Here is an 18436-nt window from a genome sequence, read left to right as displayed (position 1 = left end):
TGTGTGTGCAAGAGCTGTTGTGAATTTGCTGATGATTCAACAGTTCTGCATACATGTTTGTAATATTTGCTAAGATGAATTTTATAAGCTGCATGAAGTCATTCTGCCCTTGTTTTATAATTAGTCAATAAAGTGAAGCCAAAATAAAATTCCCAGTGTATAAAGGAATCTAACTACACCAAGACGTCTGGTTTTAATCCCTGAGGCTACTATTGTAGCCAAGGGTGATGTCAATACGGGTCTCTACTCTTTCCTCTTATTTTGCAAAGATTATATTTATTGATCTAATATTAGATCAATATTTATTATTAGATCACTATTTACTATTGGATCAGTATTAATAATTTATTATATACATGTATTTTATGGCAATGATCTTGAAGTTTTTGAAAAGAGAATAAAAATAAATAGGTGATAGCATTTCAGTCATAAAAAAATATTTAATAAAATTTTTTCTTTCACATTCTGTTAGTTTTCAAAAACATTCACATTAGTATCAGATTTTAAATGGTTATTTTAAAATTTTATTTTCAATATATTTAACTATTTTACTTCTACTTTGACATTTTCCCTTTTAAGAAGTGCAATAAACATAAATTAAAGCACAAAGAACAGGTTTATTGCAAAAGGTCACATTAAATATTATTTCCAAGTGGTCAGACTAGACCTGCTAGATTTTTATTTCTCAAAGTTTTCCTATGTTTGAGTTAAAGAAAAAATGGTTGTAGTTTCAAAAATCTATATATAATTTGTCAGGGATGTCTTCTTGGGAGAAGAGATATCCAAGTTGTGACCTGGAAAATAAGTGGAAGTTAAAGAGGTAAAACTAAGGGAAGGCAGAGAAAAAAAGAGCGTGTGCAAAGGCAAAGAGCAGGTCGAAGAACTGGGAGAATCTCAGTGGAAGACATTGAATTTTTTCACTGTCATGCTCTGCTATAGGCGCCTGTGGGACATGTGAGTAGAGAGCTCTCTAATAAGCAAACAAATAGGCAGGAAACCAGTAAAGACATCAGGGCTAGACATGGAGATTCAGAAGTCTACAGCATACAGAGGGTAACTGAAGCCTTGGGAATGGAATGAAGAGGCAGAGAGGATCTGCCAGAGCATCAGACAGTACATGTGAAACATTCTTTCAAGAAGTTTGGCTTTGAAAGGGGGAGGGAGAAGGGCTATAGCTATAGGGAGAATTTGGGTTCAAGGAAAATGTTTTGTGTTTTTAAGGTTAGGAAAAATTGGAACACAATTAAATACTGATGGGCAAAAGCTGAGAAAGTAAGATAGGTTGGAAATAAAAAACGGTAAGGTTATAGAAGCAGAAAAACTCTGAGGAAGAGGTCCAGAGCTTAAGTGGGGGCAAATGTAGAAGAGCAGGAGCTCCTTTTGGAAAGCAACCCACAGGTGGAGTCTAAGCTATGTGAATTCAGGTAAGAGCATAGTTCTTGTGGACTGAAGTTGAAGAGAGTCTCATTTAATGGGTTGTTTCCTCTGAGGTCTGCAGTGAGCCCATCTGCTAAAAATCAGGGAGGCGATGATGGGCTGAGTTCACTTATAGATAAAGGAGGAGAAGTAGTCACTGGAGAGCAAGGGAAAGAACTGTCTCAGGAACAGAATAATTATTATACTGAGGGCTTTGTCTTTTCCCTAATTACAGGCAGGGCCAACTCCCTGCTCTAGAATAATACTGGGTCAGTAGCTTTGTTCTTAATGGTAACTGACCTCACAGAAACTCAAATCCTGGTTACAGTTTGCCAAATGATTTTTTTTTTTTTTTTTTTTTTTTTTTTTTTTTTTTTTTTTTTAAAGATAGAGTGAGAGAGGAGAGAGAGAGAGAGAATGTTTTAATATTTATTTTTTAGTTCTCGGCGGACACAACATCTTTGTTGGTATGTGGTGCTGAGGATCGAACCCGGGCCGTACGCATGCCAGGCGAGCGCGCTACCGCTTGAGCCACATCCCCAGCCCCTGCCAAATGATTTTTGATCAATTAAAAACAACATCCAAGAGTACTTATGTTTTAAAACTTTATTAGGGGCTGGGGATGTGGCTCAGCGGTAGCGCGCTCGCCTGGCATGTGTGCGGCCCGGGTTCGATCCTCAGCACCACATACAAAGATGTTGTGTCTGCCGAAAACTAAAAAATAAATATTAAAAAAAAAATTCTCTCTCTGTCTCTGTCTCTCTCCCTCTCCTCTCTCTAAAAAAAAATTTTAAAAAAAAACAATTAGTAGTAACTTAAAATATTTTATTAAAAATTATACTTCCTCCCAATTGTATTCTCTTATTGGTTGGTTTAGACTCTCATCGTGGCTTGGATCCGAGCAAACCTCTATGTGTATATTTCTCGAGAGCTCTGGGATGACTTTCTTGGTGTGCTGTCCTCCCTCACAGAATGGGAGGAGCTCATCAGTGAATGGGCAAACATAATGGACTCTTTGACAGCAGTGCTTGCAAGAACTGTTTACGGAGTTGAAATGACAAACCTACCTCTGGATAAATTAAGTGAACAAAAGGAGAAGAAGCAACGAGGCAAAGGTACTTCCACTCTCCCAGGGTAGCACCAAGTTCCTGAAACTGGGAAAGATTGTGTATTTATACATTGAAGCAATCAAAACATGACATTTCATAATGAACTGAATTAACCAAATAACATCTTTTTAATGGTGGCATTAGATTGTGTCTCATATTACTCTGTTCCCTTAATGTGACCAACAAGTTTCTGAAGAGGCTGTGGAAGGAGAAAGATGAGACAGAAGTAGTAGCAGTCATAATATTGATAACTAACAATAATAATATTAATAATGGCCAGTTCTTTGAAGGTCATCTCACTTCACCATCATGATGACTCTACAAAGTTGATATTATTATTATCCCGGTAACATAGACCAAAAAAAAAAAAATGAAGTACATAGACTTTATAGTGATTGATTCATTCTAGATCACATAAGAAGTGATAAAGACCAAAATCAAAGCCAAGATTAGTCCTACTCAAGATTAGTCCTACACCACTAAGATGTAGCTGTTTGCCTTCTGAGGAAATTTTGGGAAAAATTCTGAATGCTTCCAAGGGAAACTCTAAAGATTGAGGCAGTTCATAGGAATGCATATAGTACAGTAGATGGAATGCAAAAAGAAATGGGGCAAAATGAGCAGGGAGGAGCTACAGGTATGGTTATAATACCAAATTGCATGCTGTAGAGCCTCATATGCTTGCTGGGAAGGTAGGGAAGGGGCATCCTTGGATTTGATTTTCATTTTTGCAGTGTTATAATATACAGAATCACAGAGTACATAAAGTAAAAACAGTTCATTTCCTTAGGTGATATGTAGTTTGATCCTAAGACAGGAGAAATTTCTCCTTCAAAGCCCCATCAAGAGTACACATGAAGTGGATGGGGTGTGGCACAGTGGTAAAGCACTTGCCTTCCACATGTGAGGCACTGGGTTCGATCCTCAGCACCACATAAAAGTAAATAAACAAAATAAAGACACTGCTTCCATGTTCAACTAAAAAATATTTTAAAAAAGAGTACATATGACTTATTATAATAGACTACACTCAATAATAACCTTAATATAGACTGTATCAGTTGCATGTGACAATTCCCCCCAAAATTTAGTGCATTAATATAACACAGCTTAATGAATTTTCAATTTGGATAGCACTCAGTTGATCATTTACTTTCTTAGTCTTTGCTTGATCCATTCCTTTTCTGGAGAAAATTAGGCTGTGCAAGGGTCAGCTAGACTGCTCTACTTCTAAGAGTTAGGTAGCTGTCAGCCAGGGCAGTGGGTGTGACTGCACCACATTTCACTACCCTGCAGGCTGGTTTGGGCTTGTTCAGATGATGGTTTAGGGCTCCAGGAGCAGCAAGGGGGCAAGCTCAATTATTTCAGAGCATTTCAAGTCTCTGCTTGTTCAATTTTGCTACCAAAATAAGTCACATGATGAAGCCTGCAGGATTAGTGTGGGAAAGGACAACAGGGGATGTGGATATGGGGAAGTGTGAGCTAATTACAATGATTAGTTAACTATGTAACATGTAATTAATTGGGACTGATTCTTACAATATATTTATTGTAGTCTGAGAGTGGCTTGCCAAAGCCCCAGTTAGTGAAACAAGGCAGTAAGAAGCCACAACAAAGTAGCTTAAGTACATGGCATTCCATAGGAACAGTTTAATCTCAGTTTAGATTTAGAATGTGTAGTGCATTTATTTTTTTAACATATTTTTAGCAATAGATCCCTTTTTCTCCACTTTCTAAGCTCAACAGAATCCCTTTCCGAAATAACTTATATTAGATTAAAGGTTTGGGATTGAAGTAAGCCAAAAAGACAAGAGTTTGGGCCCTTGTCTTCTTTCCTTCTTGTCCTCTTTCACAGCTCTGGGGTCCTCTGTGTAAACCAGAGCCTGAGAGGATCGGGTTCTTCCACCTGAGAACTTGGCTTCCTAACACAGTGGATCTAGGCCCAGCAGAGAGTTTACCAGCTAAAAGCACCTTTCAGGTGGGGAGGGAAAGAGCTGAGATAAGAAATAAAGATTTATTTTCTCTAACTCTCAAACTAACCCCATTCCCTGCCTCCTGAAATCCTTATAATACACACACACACACACTCTCTCTCTCTCATATTCATCAGCCTGCAATATTCTCTTCCCTCCCACTGTGCAAATATGAAGAGATATCCTTAGGAAGACAATTTTAAAAACACTGTTTTCAGAACAGTTCAGAACAAATTATTTAAATAATAACCGTGACACATATTTCTAACTTATATTGCTTTATTCTAAAGAGAGATTTAAGTATTTCTTGTAAAAATTTAAATATTCCTTGTAGAAACACTTACCTTATAAACATTTATTACCTTTCACTATACCAGTGAAACCAGAAAACACAGACAGAAGAACCTGGGTATGGAAATAAGCTACAGATTGCAACCACTGGCCACACCAGACCTATGCAAAAATCTCTTAAGTTCCTTATTTTTTTCCCCTTATTTTTCTTTTGGATCCTTGACCTTTCATTGAAATAATTGACCAGAGAAATATGAGAGAAAAGAAGTTGAATCTCAAAAGTTGAGTTGAATCTCAATACAATCTGCAGAATCTTATAGTTTTAGAGCTTTTTCTAAAATACGATTTTATATTTTATATTTTACATATATATGTGTGTATATATGTAAAATATAAAATATATAATAAATATATATTATTTATTTATTATCTTGCTTATTTGACCAAATCTACATTAGAGTTATAGGCATGTATTTATTAGGGCATTGTGGAACAGTTGGAGTCTAGAGGATGTAGTGCTATTCTAACATCATGATCTCTGGTTTTTGGTTTGTAAGTATTTGTTTTAGAAGTGTCCTGGGAACTGTGATTTAACATCATTTGATGTTTTTGTACTGAGAAAGATTTATTAATATCTTTGTATACTGAAATGAATACTATGAAGATACATTTTCCAAGATAATTGAAAATACTTTGGCAACAGGAATGTTTAGTTATAATAACTTCCTAAATTGCCGTATGGGGAAATACTACCTAATATGGAGCATGGGAACCTGCTAGTTATGTTTCATTGTATATATGCCATTTGCTGAGCTGCACCAGCTGTGAAATAAATGATGATGAAGTCAGTTTATTTTTCTCACCTTATCATTTATCAGGCTGTGTTATAGATTCTCAGAAAGGAACAACTGTGGGGAGATCTTTTTCTCTCAGCTGGCGGAGCCACCCAGATGTGACTGAGCCAATGCGATTTAGGAGTGCCACCACTTCTGGAGCACCAGGAGTTGAAAAGGCAAGGAATATTGTTCGCCAAAAAGCAACTGGTAAACATTTATTTTGTTTAAATATTTCTTTAAAATCTAATTGTTAACTAAAATGGGTTTATAGGAATACAGTATTTTAAAATTCTACCCAGAATTCAAATATTAGCACTTTTATTAAATGAAATTTAATAATTTTATAATGTCTTTATATGTCTTTATAATTTTCTGCTCAGGCTACTTTTCAGATCACAGTTTTCAATATTTCTAAGTTCTCCATTATGAAAAGAACTGGAGATGGTAATATTGAATGAGATATTTGTGCAAATAGAGAAAATAGTTGTTTTGTTTGAACCTTGAAGAAAGTGGATTCCTAACAAATCTATCATTAGTTGCATTTGTTGCATTATGTCATTGTTAAACAGTGTTCATCTAAAGAGTGTGTGGGAAGTGGTTCTGGCAAAGAAAAATAGATGAATACTCTTAGTTTTCAGGACTAGATGGAGACATTCTCATTTTTTGCTTCCTTAGAAAATTGATCTTTTCATTCCTATAGATGTTGTCTTTATAGTCTATCTGAATTAACAACTTGACCAAGAGCTCCCAGTTAATCAAATTGCTTTGCAACATTTTCCTCTTAAAATGAAGAGAGAAATCTTTTAAAAGGAAACTCGTATCCAATATTTAATAAAGACCAATAAAGCTCCCTCCTCCCCATTAACTTTGAGGCTGTACCTTAGGTTTCAAACAACTGTATTCCAGTTTCCTATAGTTTTTATGATCAATTATACCATGTAATTATAATTGATACTCAGCTTATTGATTTCAGGAAATCATCAGATCCTCTGGCCGTAAAGCAAGGATTCAGTTAAGCTGAACATACTTTACAGTGCTTACTAAAAGATTAGTATACATGGTTTAGGGTCCTGTTGGCATTTTTATGAAAATATGGTATGCCTTAACCCTAACTTTCTCATGCTTTTTGCCATAGCATTTGCTGGTAACTATCACCTTATTTATATACCTCTCATAGTCTCCCTGTTTTCTTTCATTTTCTCTTCTGAGGAGAGACCCAATTCCTGATAACAGGCAGCTTTTGAGTGTGCCCTTCACTGATTTCCCTTTTCATTCTAATTCCTAAACCCTCCTTTCTTCTACCATTGGATCCTTAAAGAAAAAGATCAGAAGTGTGTGACAAATAAAGGTGGAATCCTGCCTGAGCTGCCCAGACTTCCTGCTTTTCCTACCATCTTTGAATTATAATAAAAGTGAATTTAACAAATTAAAAACTATGATTTTTAAATTTTATTCTCACATGTTAATGAGGAACAAACTATTGTACATCACATGTTCCATGTGACTCTACTTCGCCGAAACATAGACACTAAAGAGAAGGCATCTTAACTATCAGCAGATATTTTAAACCAACAATATGGTAGAGGCATCAGCATGCTTTAGAAAATACTTAGAGCAGTTATGACAGTGAGTTTGTTATTAACCCTTTCAGGTGTCTGAGAAGCCATGGCATTAGAAGATCAAGTACTTGTACAAAATCATGTGAAAGTATTCATAGAATATATCTTTTAAAACCATAAGCTTGGCCTTTGTAGGATTAATTAGACTTTTAGAAGATAAGAATCGTAACCTTTGAAAGATTATGAAGATGTTCAGCTGGACAAATCTATCATCTTTCTAAATCTATATCTATGTACATATATACATGCATTTTTTTATTTCATTTTACTTTTTGAATGATATAAAATATCATGAATTATTTTTGTTATCTCTAAAAAAAAATGGCCTTTAAGGATTTTATTATATCATGCTGTTTTTTAAAATTACATGAACTAAATGTTGTTATTTTACTCAGTTTTCTTTTTTTGGTACTGGAGATTAGACTCTATTACTGAGCTACATCCCCAGCCCTTTTTGTTTTTTGTTTTGAGACAGGGTCTTTCTAAGTTGCCGAGAACCTTGCTAAGTTGCCGAGGCTGGCCTTGAACTTGTGATCCTCCTGCCTCAGCCTCCCGAGTCACTGGGGATTGTAGGTCTGCACCACCATACCTGGCATTCAGCTTTATTTTTATGTTATATAAAAACTCACCTTTTATTAAAAAAAAAGCCCAAAATATTTTCAAGGTAGCACTTAGTTTTTGTGGAAGCCACATTTTTATGAGAGAATACCAGCTCATGAAGTTATTTTTACTACTTTTAGTAGTAATCATTTTAATAGTAATGGTAATTATGGAAGATCCATTTGAAAGTGATTTTGCTTTCCCTAACTGCAATAAGAGATGATTTAAGAGTATTATATAATGATTTTCCCCACAGATTTCTTAGGTAGAGAAAATATCACTGATGGTGACATGAGGGAAAAATTAAATAAGCAGTTGCAGAGTGGAAAAATGACAATTAGTTTAGAGAGTGCACTAGGTTATAACTTTAAAGGCCTGCAAGGAGTCTTAAGTAAGGAAAACTTACAAAAGAAAACGTTATCCCTAAGTATGAATGATGATGAGTTTGGATTCCTAAAATGTGACAAAAATCAGAGCAAGTCTTTATTTTTATATAAAAATATCCTATATTTTATTACTTCTACAATTTTTAGTGATCAATTTTAGAGAAATGCCTAAACATTTAATTTATAAAAGGAAAACTTTTTAAACAACACTCAAAAAGTTTCCAACATTTTGAGAGATGGGCAAATCTACTAAGAAATTTGAAGTGAGTGGGTTTGACATTTACATGGATGTTGTCATTTACATATTATCTTCACACACATGTAAATTATACTGTAATCACTTTCCAGATCATCCTTTTACTAATTCTAATAGGCAAAGAATGGGAGAAGGAACAGTAAACTAAAAAGTTTGTTTTACTTTTTATAAATCTGCCACTATTATTTCATTCATGATTTGTAAAGATACATAAAATAATAAAACATCAAATAAACCTTATATTCTAAGGATGAAATGGATTTTTGTTGACTTTGGTTTTATATATATGAAACATGTTCTCTTGCTATATCTGTCCATTTTCTCAAATATTTATTTGACCAGAGGTGTACAGAAAACTTAAGAACATCATAAAGTTGATATTAATAAACTATAGATTTAATAAGCATGAAATATGATATAAAAGGGTAGGTTTCATGGAGATTTTACCTTTTATTCAAATAACAAATCTTGTAATTTCAACTTGATTGTCACGCATTCTTGAGCTTTTAGGATATTTAATCTATTAGATGATTTGCTTTTGAATACAGTCAGCTTTCAGCAAACCAATTTCTTAGTTTTTTTTATTACTTGTAGAAGAATTTTAATCTTAGGCCAGATTTCTCTCACTGTGTCTTTTTGTGTGTGTCCTTTAGGAAGGGAAAAACTGTTGTAATGTCTGACTGAATAATCAACCCAAATTTGAATCTGATACACAACAGAAGAAAAGATGCTAAACATATAAAACATTCCAAAATAAAATTGATTTTTTTATTGTTTATTCTTCTATGTTATCAGGGCAACTGAAAGTTGGCTGTATTTTGAGACTACAATTTAATAAAAGTACTTTGTATGACTTCCTTTAAAGTTAAAAATGACCTCCTTGAAGTATTTAAAGAGAGACCAGAAAAATAGTAATAAAAAAGTAGTGAACGTTCTTGATAATGCTTCTGACATAATTATTACTTTATCTCTCCTGGAAGCTAAGCGAAGCCAGTCTATCAGCAACTGTGTCTACCTTTCTGAGGCTTTGCCTGCCACTAAAAGCGTCCCGCTCCTCCTTCACACCGTGAGCGCTCTCTTACCTGGTCTCTCTTACTCCTCTTGCTCTCACAGGCTGTCAGGTACTGTAACACTCTCTCATGTGTCCATCAATGTCTTCGAGATCATCCTGCTTGCCTCTGGGCCTTGCTTCTTTTGTTAATACCTACATATCATATGTGGGTGCCTCACAATTGCGCTTGTGTTAAAGTCCAATGAGTATAAGTAATTTTTTTTTGTGTAGTTAGAAGTTTTGTAGTGATTGGTCAAGAAAAATTTCTGCAACGCCACTGGTCTTACATTCATAATGAAGAAGGATAGAGGACTTTTTTAGCCCATAGTTTTTAACAGGGGGAAATATGATGATGCATGCCTTCCTGTGTCTCCTCTAGAGTGCTGATAGAAAGTAAGGGAATTTTCATAAAATTTTATAACATGTCAGTGTTAAAATGCTAACTGTGCCTTTCAAAAATATCAATAAACTGGAAAATTATGCAGGTAAGACTTCTTTAGGGATAGTAAGTCATATAAATAATTCATATATAAAGTAATCATCAGTTTATGCAGACTCATATTGATAATTGATATTTAAGTAAAAAACCTAAAAACTAAAAAGAGCTAATTTGCAAAACAAACATTTTGTTACTGGACTTCAGCCAGTTGAAATTGAAATTGAAATTAGTCTTTTGTGGTTTACTCAAAATATGGTTCTTGATTTACTAAGATGTCACAGTACCAGGCACAGTAGGGTGAATACAGTTAATAGTATCTCAGAGTAGCTAGCTCAGAGGAATTTGAATGTACTCATCATAAAGAAATGATTAAAATTTAAACTTTAATAGACATGCTAATTATTCAGGTCTGATCATTATCCATTGTATACATGAATCAGGAACACTGCACATCATAAATATGTGTAATTATTGTGTATCAATTAAAAAAAGTTATTATAGTACCAAAGTGATTATTGGTATATCCACCATAACAAAAATATCTACTTTTCTTCAGTGAATAATTACATCTATGTCTAGATATTTTTCAGTGACTCTAATATAAATAATTTTCTCATCAAAGGGAAATATTTTCATACTCTTTATTTTCAGAAATCTTGTATGTAGATTAGTATTATTAAATGTTGAAGATAGTCTAATTGTGGCTTTCTATGATTAAATCATATCATATTGTAGTTTGGCACAACAAAATTAATGGATTGGATATATTTTCTTATGTTCATATATGAATGCACAACCAGTGTAACCCCATATCATGTACAACCACTAGACTGGAAATTCATCCTCCATGTATATACAATATGTCAAAATATATACTCTACTGTCATGTATATCTAAAAGAAAATATTTAAAAATTGCTTTATCTAAAACAAAATTAAAGCTTAAGTTGAGTGATGAGTATATAAAATAATATATAATATGAAATACCATATTATTTCATTTACACACTATGAAGGAAGCAGTTAGTTTTACTGAGACTGATGACTATAACATTTCTTAGATAACTCTTTAGTAAATACTGATGGTGAAAAACAATAAGAATGGTACTTGGGGAAATGGCTATCCATTGGTTAACTTACTGATAACTTTTAACTGTTTATTTGGTTTTTCCAGAAAATATTACTGTTTAGAGGTGATTAAAAAGATACTTTAAACAAATTTGCTTCCTATTTGGCTGGTACTTACTCAAAGAGGTTTTTTTGTAGTGAAGAGTTTTATTTTACAGTTTGTTTAATTTTCATATTGTTTCACTTTAATTTTTTACTAGTTTTATTTTGTGTGTAATGTTTTCACAAAAATCTCTTCCTGTTAGTAATTTCATTTTAGAATCTTTTGTACTCATTCAGTCTTACATTTTATTTTACTCAGATTCTTGGTTCCTGTATAAACAGTTCCAACAGAAGTTCAATGTTTAGAGCAGTGATTCTCAACTGGCACCTGGTGGGTAGAAGTCAGGGACACTGCTAAACTACCTACAATATACAGGCTGGCCCGAGAACGAAGAACTATCAGGCCTCAAATATCAATAGTGCTAAGGGTAAAACACTTATTTAGGGTGAAATGAAGAAGACTGATCTGGGTCTTTATTGTTGTGCTTTTGCCATCCTGGTTTTATAGCACATAGAGTGAAGGGACTTAGGGCATAGTGACTTTTGAGAACAATTTGCTATTCTTTGATCTGGCAACTACAGTATCAAGCTCCTTCTTTCAGTCTGATGCCAGTTGTTCTTTATCACTTAAAATGATGCTGTTGTCCTTTGTGATTGTCCTGTTAGGAGAAGGGGCCAAGAGCAGTGTATATCAGTCTTAGAGTATATGTCCTCTACTGGTTGGCACATGGGCATATCCTGATAAACTATTGCTAGATAATATTCAGACACTTATAATTTTATTTTCTGATCATGAATTCCTTTATTTTCTGATTCATGATTACTGCTTTTGTTTTCACGTAAGGTAATATTTCTTGTTTTTATTTTTAATCTGTGTGACCAGTCAACTCACAAAAATTGTTTTAGTAACATAAACAATAGAGAATTACCTTCAACCATAATTACATTTACTCTGATCCTTTGGGGACTCTATTTGGTGGTGACATAATTTTGGTAGAATTATTTGTCTTTGAGGGGGAAAGATGTGGTGTTTGTTCTTTGGAAGAGTCACAACCAACCTGTTTTTATTAATATGAATTGCTGAATAGCTACTTTAAATGCGTGCGTGCGCGCGCACACACACACACACACACACACACACACTTTTTCCTTTGTGGGAAGTTTCTTGTAGCTGTTTTGCCATTTAATCTGCTTTTTATGTTGGGTCATTTATCAGTCTGTTGCATTCACAGGCTGTGCAGATGGTAGATTTTATTTTTCTTTGGGGAATATTATAATTGTAGTAATTAGAGGATCAGCCATCTTCCCTTATTCTAAAAAGACTTAAGGGACCTAATGGGAAGCCTCACTTAGCTGCTTCTGCATCTTGTTGGTAGGCTCTGGGGAAATGCTCATTGTCTGTTAGGACCGGGGCTGACTCACTTTTGGAAAGCTTGATCTTGTGAGAAGCCTCAATGTTGAGTATATATATGTCTACTGTGCTTTTTATAAGTTTAAGTTGGTATCATGTACAATTATTTTAAAACTAGGAAATTATACTCTTCATTTTACTTAAACAGCCTTGTATAAGGGTAATTGGAACCCGGAACTTTGATTAGTAAAACATGAGCCTCATTCCACTAAATAAGATTGATTAAGAAAGTCTTAACTTTCAAATTACTTTGAAAATATTCAGATGTCTGGAAAAAATAAAAGTTAATTAAGAGCTTACACGTTTGGTTTCATTAAATCTTGATTCTTTTTCTCAGTGGGAAAAAATTAAGTAATCCTTTATTGATAATTTTTTGATGTTTTGAGTAAAGCTTTAGAAAGCAAAGCATTTAGTATTGAGAAATTTATACCATTAAGAGACAAGAAAGTTTGTGCTTTTAAAATTTGGGTTATTGGGATTAACTAGGCTTTTGAGACAGTAAATAAATTGGTGAATTGAGCCAGAATTTAGTTCTTTGAAGTGATTCAAAACAATTATTATGTGACATTCAAAACAGAAGATGCATTAGATCTAAGATTTTTCAGGTAATTTTTCTATATTGTGGATCATTATTTTTCAACTTTGAATATTACATAATTCTGTATCTTGATATTTTCTTATCAGTGTTAAAATGACCTGCATTTGTTATAAAAGAATGACTGTTACAGCTGACACTAGGATGGGAGCAACTTTAGCACAAATTGCCCTTTCTTAACAAATGAAATACCAGCAGAGGGAGCCCAAGAAGATCTGTTAAAAAAGAAAAGCCTCATGAACATGTTTTATCATCTGTTTGTCCATATATTAGAAAGCATGGATTGAGTGCATACTTAGTGCAAAGAATTAAAAAAGCCCAAGAAATGATGTATACTTACAAAACAGGCAATTGGGTTTAAATTGTGGGATAAGAATAATTGAAAATTTCCCATACCCTGTCTCATGATAGTCAACTACAGGAGTAACTCAGAGCTCTGACAATACAACAAGTGCACTTGGCATTGTGACTGTCACCTTTCTTCCACTTCAATCACTGATACTCCTGCTTCTTCCAGTTATTTCTATAGCTTGGGATTCCTCCATTTGAGAAATTTCTCCTGACAGTTTTGCAAAAACAAAGCTTTAAAAGCTGCATTAGGCCAGCCTGTTGGGAAGACAGACCAGCTGGTGGTGGCAGGCGCTTCCTCCGTCTGCTATGTTGAGGACCAGTGGGGGCACTCTAATTTGGAAGGAATGGTGCTGTGGCTGTATTGTATCCCACCAGATGGCGGTGTTCTTTATCTTTAGAAGGAAGCTGCCAGTGTTGGCTCGGCTTTTATTTGCTTCTGCTCATACTCCAGAAAGCAACATCTACCAATTTTGGCATCAGATTAAGAGAATAAAACCCACTGCTCTTCCCACTATCCACAAAATGGGCACTGGCCAATTATATTTTAGAAAGTTAGAAAGCTCTTGGGCGCCCTCTACTGATATTAGATTTAAAAGAATGTTCATTAACAAATATATTCTCTTCTTACAAGGTTTCTGCATCTTGCATAATTAGAATAAACAATGAAAGAAGATAGATGAAGGGCTGGCTCATGGAGTCATGTTTTTGATTGTCTAACGCTGAAGACACTAGAAGGAGATTTGTGCTTTAGGATGTGTAGCTAATTTTTTTTTTTTTTAAATCACACATATGCTCTGTGTTTCTCCATGGAAAAAAATCATCAGTGCTTGGCTACTTAAGATGAAGGCAAAGAAAATCTGGGAAAACGAGACTTTAATGAGTCTGTCTCCTCCTGGAACCTTAGCCTATGTTTTCTTACACTCCAAGCTCACTTTCTGATCAGCATCCAAATTTAGACTGTAGTATAGAACTTTGAATCTTAAATGAACTATCCCACCAATTTCATAGTTTTGAAGTCTTGTAATTGTATCAATATAATAGTAAATGGAATTTTCATTTGGATAGAAAAAATAAAGCAGCAACCCTTTGTAGAATTCCTGCATGTTAAACTTAGAATCATCATTTATACCATTTCTTGGTTGAGGTGAGCCATCACTTTGACTTATGGCTTGGAGTATAGAAAGGGCTATACATTTCTAGTGAGGAACTGGGTGACACAGCCAGGTAAGATAATACAGACTGAATTTTAATCAGTCTTTTCTTAGTAGCAGTGAAACTTTACCTGATTAAAAAATTTGGAAAATATGGTGTCATGATTATGTGGATGTAAAGTTTTATAACTACATCAGTGAATATAGAGTGTGCTAAGGAACAGAGCGATGGATCTTACATGCGTGGCCACAAAGCAAGACCTACAGGGGGATGTGCCCATAGTAGCATAGACAGGAGGGGCAAAGGAACATGGCTGGGGTTAACATAGGGAGTGAATAGCAGGAGGAAGAGAGCAGAAGGTGTCAAGTTGGTCCTGTTGCTGAGAATAAAGAAATTACCAGTTCTTTGTGGGGAGTAGGGGGGGTCATTATGTGGGATAATATAATCTAGAAGACTCTGTTTACCCCAGCGAGCACAGATTTGACCCCCTGATGATAGAAGGCCTCGCAGGGTTTTAAGAGGAGTGGTATAGACAGATCTTTGTTTTAGAGGCACCTCTCTGGAGCACACATACGAGGGTGACAAAAAGAAGGGGACAGTGACTAGTTAGAAGGCAAATAAAATGACCTGGAAAAAAGATGATACAACCTCAAAGCCCTAACTCTAGAGAGAGAAGGTAGAGTGGTTATCCCAATGCCTTGGGTGGCTTTTAGAGATTAAAATGAATTATGCATTTTAGAAATTAGCTAAGAGGAAACTCATTCTCCAGGGCAACATAGTTAGTAATAATCCTACTGGAGATTATCCAGGAATCAGTACTCAGTTATTTTTATTATAGTCATATGTGTGTTAGGTCTATAAATATACCAAGAGATCTTTTTGTCCATTAGCGATATGCACCATTAAACAGAGTTTTATTTTGGTCAGTTGTGCACTTTTCTGGTAAAAGGAATAACAGTTGAAATTCTTGTTTTCTTTCATCTTCCTTTTGTGTGTGTGTGTGTGTGTGTTTGTGTGTGACTTTCTACTGTCCTCAAATATAAACTGTCCTCTCTGTGCATCTCCCAAGTTACTGGATCTTTCTTTCCTTTCTGCCCCTGAAATTTCAAGTGACTTGCAGCTCTCAATAATTTTTGTGGCTTTCACTACCCTCTCACCCTTTACTTTGATTTAAAAATAAAAAGCTGAGTAGAACTTAAAAGGAAAATATATTATTGGAGTGGAATATTAGTGTTAACAAGGATAGGAAACTTGATGATATAAATACAAATTATCTTACTGCAAAGGTTTTGTGGAAAAGTATCTAAAACTTAATTCTTTAAATCTGTTTTTTTAAATGGTGAAAATATTTTTAAAAATCTTAAGCTACAACATTTCATTTTTTGTGTTAATGCTCACAGAAGTGGAGGAGTGTCAACAGTCAGAAAATGTACCCGTAGCTGAGTCTGGTCATCTCATGGTGGGACAGCAACAGGTCCTCCGGAGCAGCAGCACATCTGACATCACTGAGCCACTGTGCTCAGATTCTTCTCAAGGTGCGGTTTCTTCAGTTATTGATTCAGAATGTAGATTCTGGTTGGAGGTGGGGAACTGCAGAGAGTATTCCTTTCCCTACATTTATTCTGAATATATTTTGAGGGAATTTACTTTTTGATTACAAGGATGTGGTTTCTACTAATGAAATTTTTTCATTGTTTAATATATTTCTTTAAAATATATCAAATTTGGCAAATGACTAGAGTAAGAAGGAGGCAGAAAATATTCCTAGACAAGATCAGAAGGAATAGCACATTATGTAGAAAGCAGGGGGGCAGCATGAAGGGAAATGAGGAATGGGCTGTGAGAGGAGCTGTGGAAGTTGAAAATGAGAATGGAAAAGTTTACTAGCAACTTCCAAACACTGCTGAGGTTGAAAATAACTTGCAGTGGCATTTGTCTACATGGTTTTGCCAACAACTTTCAGCAGCAATAGGGTGGAGAAAACAGAGAGATAGATGATTCAACCCATTAACAGTTAATAGTATACTTTACAGTGAAAACACGTGTTTAAAGTTTTATAAAGTATCAACATACTTATCATTCCATTTTAGTGTCATGAATTAATTAAGAAACAAATCTATCTTGTTTATTAATAAGTTATATCTCTTAATATCAAGTATATGCTAGTCTCATAAAATGTGTAGAAAAGTGTTCCCTCTTAGAAATCCTCTTGAAATAAGAAAATGTAGTAAAAAATAATCCAAGGAAATCTATTGTCTGAAAGATTTTATACTCTTTTAAAGATTTGTGTAAAATTATTATTATTAGGGCTGGGGATATAGCTCAGAAGCACAGTGTTTGCCTAGCATGCCCAAAGTCCTGGGTTTGATCTTCACCATTGAAAGGGGGGAAAAAAGATTATCACTGTTTTCCTTAAATATGTGGGGAATCTGTTAGTTTCCTGGAGTTTTCTCACAAGAAGGGTTTAAAATATTATTCATATTTTTTAAAAATTTCACTTAAGGGAGAAGGAGTAAGTTTAAAAGATCTGTTGTACAATATGGCAATTATAGTATAATTGTAATACAGTATATAGTATTCTTAAAAATTTGCTAAGAGAGTAGATTTTTAAGAACTCTCTCACATGCACACAAAGAAGTATGTGAGGTAATGTATATGTTAATTAGTTCAATTTAGCCATCCCACATTGTATGCATATTTTAAAACATCATGTTATAATTGATAACTATATATACTTTTTACCAATTAAAGAACTTAAAAATTAACCATTTTTAAGAATTATAGGGCTATTCAGATTTTCCTTGTTTTGATTTTGATAAATTATGTTTTTCTGAAAATTTGTTCAGTTCATATTTATTTTCATATTTCTTGGCCTCAGATTATTTATAAAATCTTCTTGTGGCCTTTTTAAATGTTTATGGGATTTGTGGCGATATTCCTTTTCTTATTACTGAAACTTCCTGCTTTCTCTTGTCAGCCTTCATTTTAAGTCCTAAAGAGCCAATTTACTGCTCTCTACTTCCTGTTGGTTTACCTGTTGGCAACTCAGGCAGCTTTTCTTTGAGATACCTTTCCTAAGGTTTCCTGTGCTAATGGAATGACTAAGTGGAGCCATTGGCCACAGTGAACAGCATTGAACCTTCTGTAGTCAAGGCCTTCTGTGGGCCAGAGACCAAGTCTTTAATGTGGGCTTGTCAGTGTGGGTATGGTTATGTATTTCATTGTTGAAAAACAGAATATTTATAGGTAAGCTGGTATATGCCCTTTTTAAGCATAAAGAAACAAGAAATTTAACAATGGTTATTTTCTAAACAGGAAGGAATATGAAGGCCTTCCCTTTTAATTTTGTACACTTCTGTGACATTTGAGTTTTGTATAAATATATACTACATTTTATGCTGCCAGTTTGTCAGACCCATAATTCATGCTTTTATATATCTTAGGGTAGATTGCATATCTAGAAATAGAATAAATGAATTTACAGTAAAAATGTTTTTCTCTACAAGATAATACCTATTTTCCAAAGTGGTTGTACCTGTTATATATCTGCCAACATTATATAGAGTTCCAATTCTAAATAGGTACTTTGATAGTTATATTTATATGGAAAAATTGTTTTTCTAATTTTCCTTCTGAAACATTCCTTCTGTTGATTTTTCTTCCCCCACCAAATCTCTAGGTCAAAAGGTAGAAAATGCACAGAATTTGAGTTCTTCAGAACTCAGGGCCATTCAGGAGAATAAAGGACATGTGAAGAGAGAACATGAAGGAATAACAGTAAG

The 18436-nt window shown here is 34.4% G+C and overlaps 1 protein-coding gene across 1 annotated transcript in view; it reads left to right on the top strand.

Moving 5' to 3' along the window:
- RALGAPA2 (Ral GTPase activating protein catalytic subunit alpha 2) overlaps positions 1 to 18436 on the top strand; it is a 322071-nt gene that overhangs the window by 112418 nt on the left and 191217 nt on the right. The window contains exons 15-19 of the mRNA XM_081292835.1: positions 2294 to 2531; positions 5668 to 5832; positions 9467 to 9607; positions 16055 to 16189; positions 18334 to 18431. Of these exons, the coding sequence (XP_081148961.1) occupies positions 2294 to 2531; positions 5668 to 5832; positions 9467 to 9607; positions 16055 to 16189; positions 18334 to 18431 (777 nt within the window). The remainder of the gene's footprint in view (positions 1 to 2293; positions 2532 to 5667; positions 5833 to 9466; positions 9608 to 16054; positions 16190 to 18333; positions 18432 to 18436) is intronic.

The sequence above is a fragment of the Spermophilus citellus genome, assembly GCF_964194105.1.
Source record: "Spermophilus citellus genome assembly, chromosome: 4".
NCBI classification, from domain to species: domain Eukaryota; kingdom Metazoa; phylum Chordata; class Mammalia; order Rodentia; family Sciuridae; genus Spermophilus; species Spermophilus citellus.
This window is presented reverse-complemented; position numbering and strand designations above follow the sequence as displayed.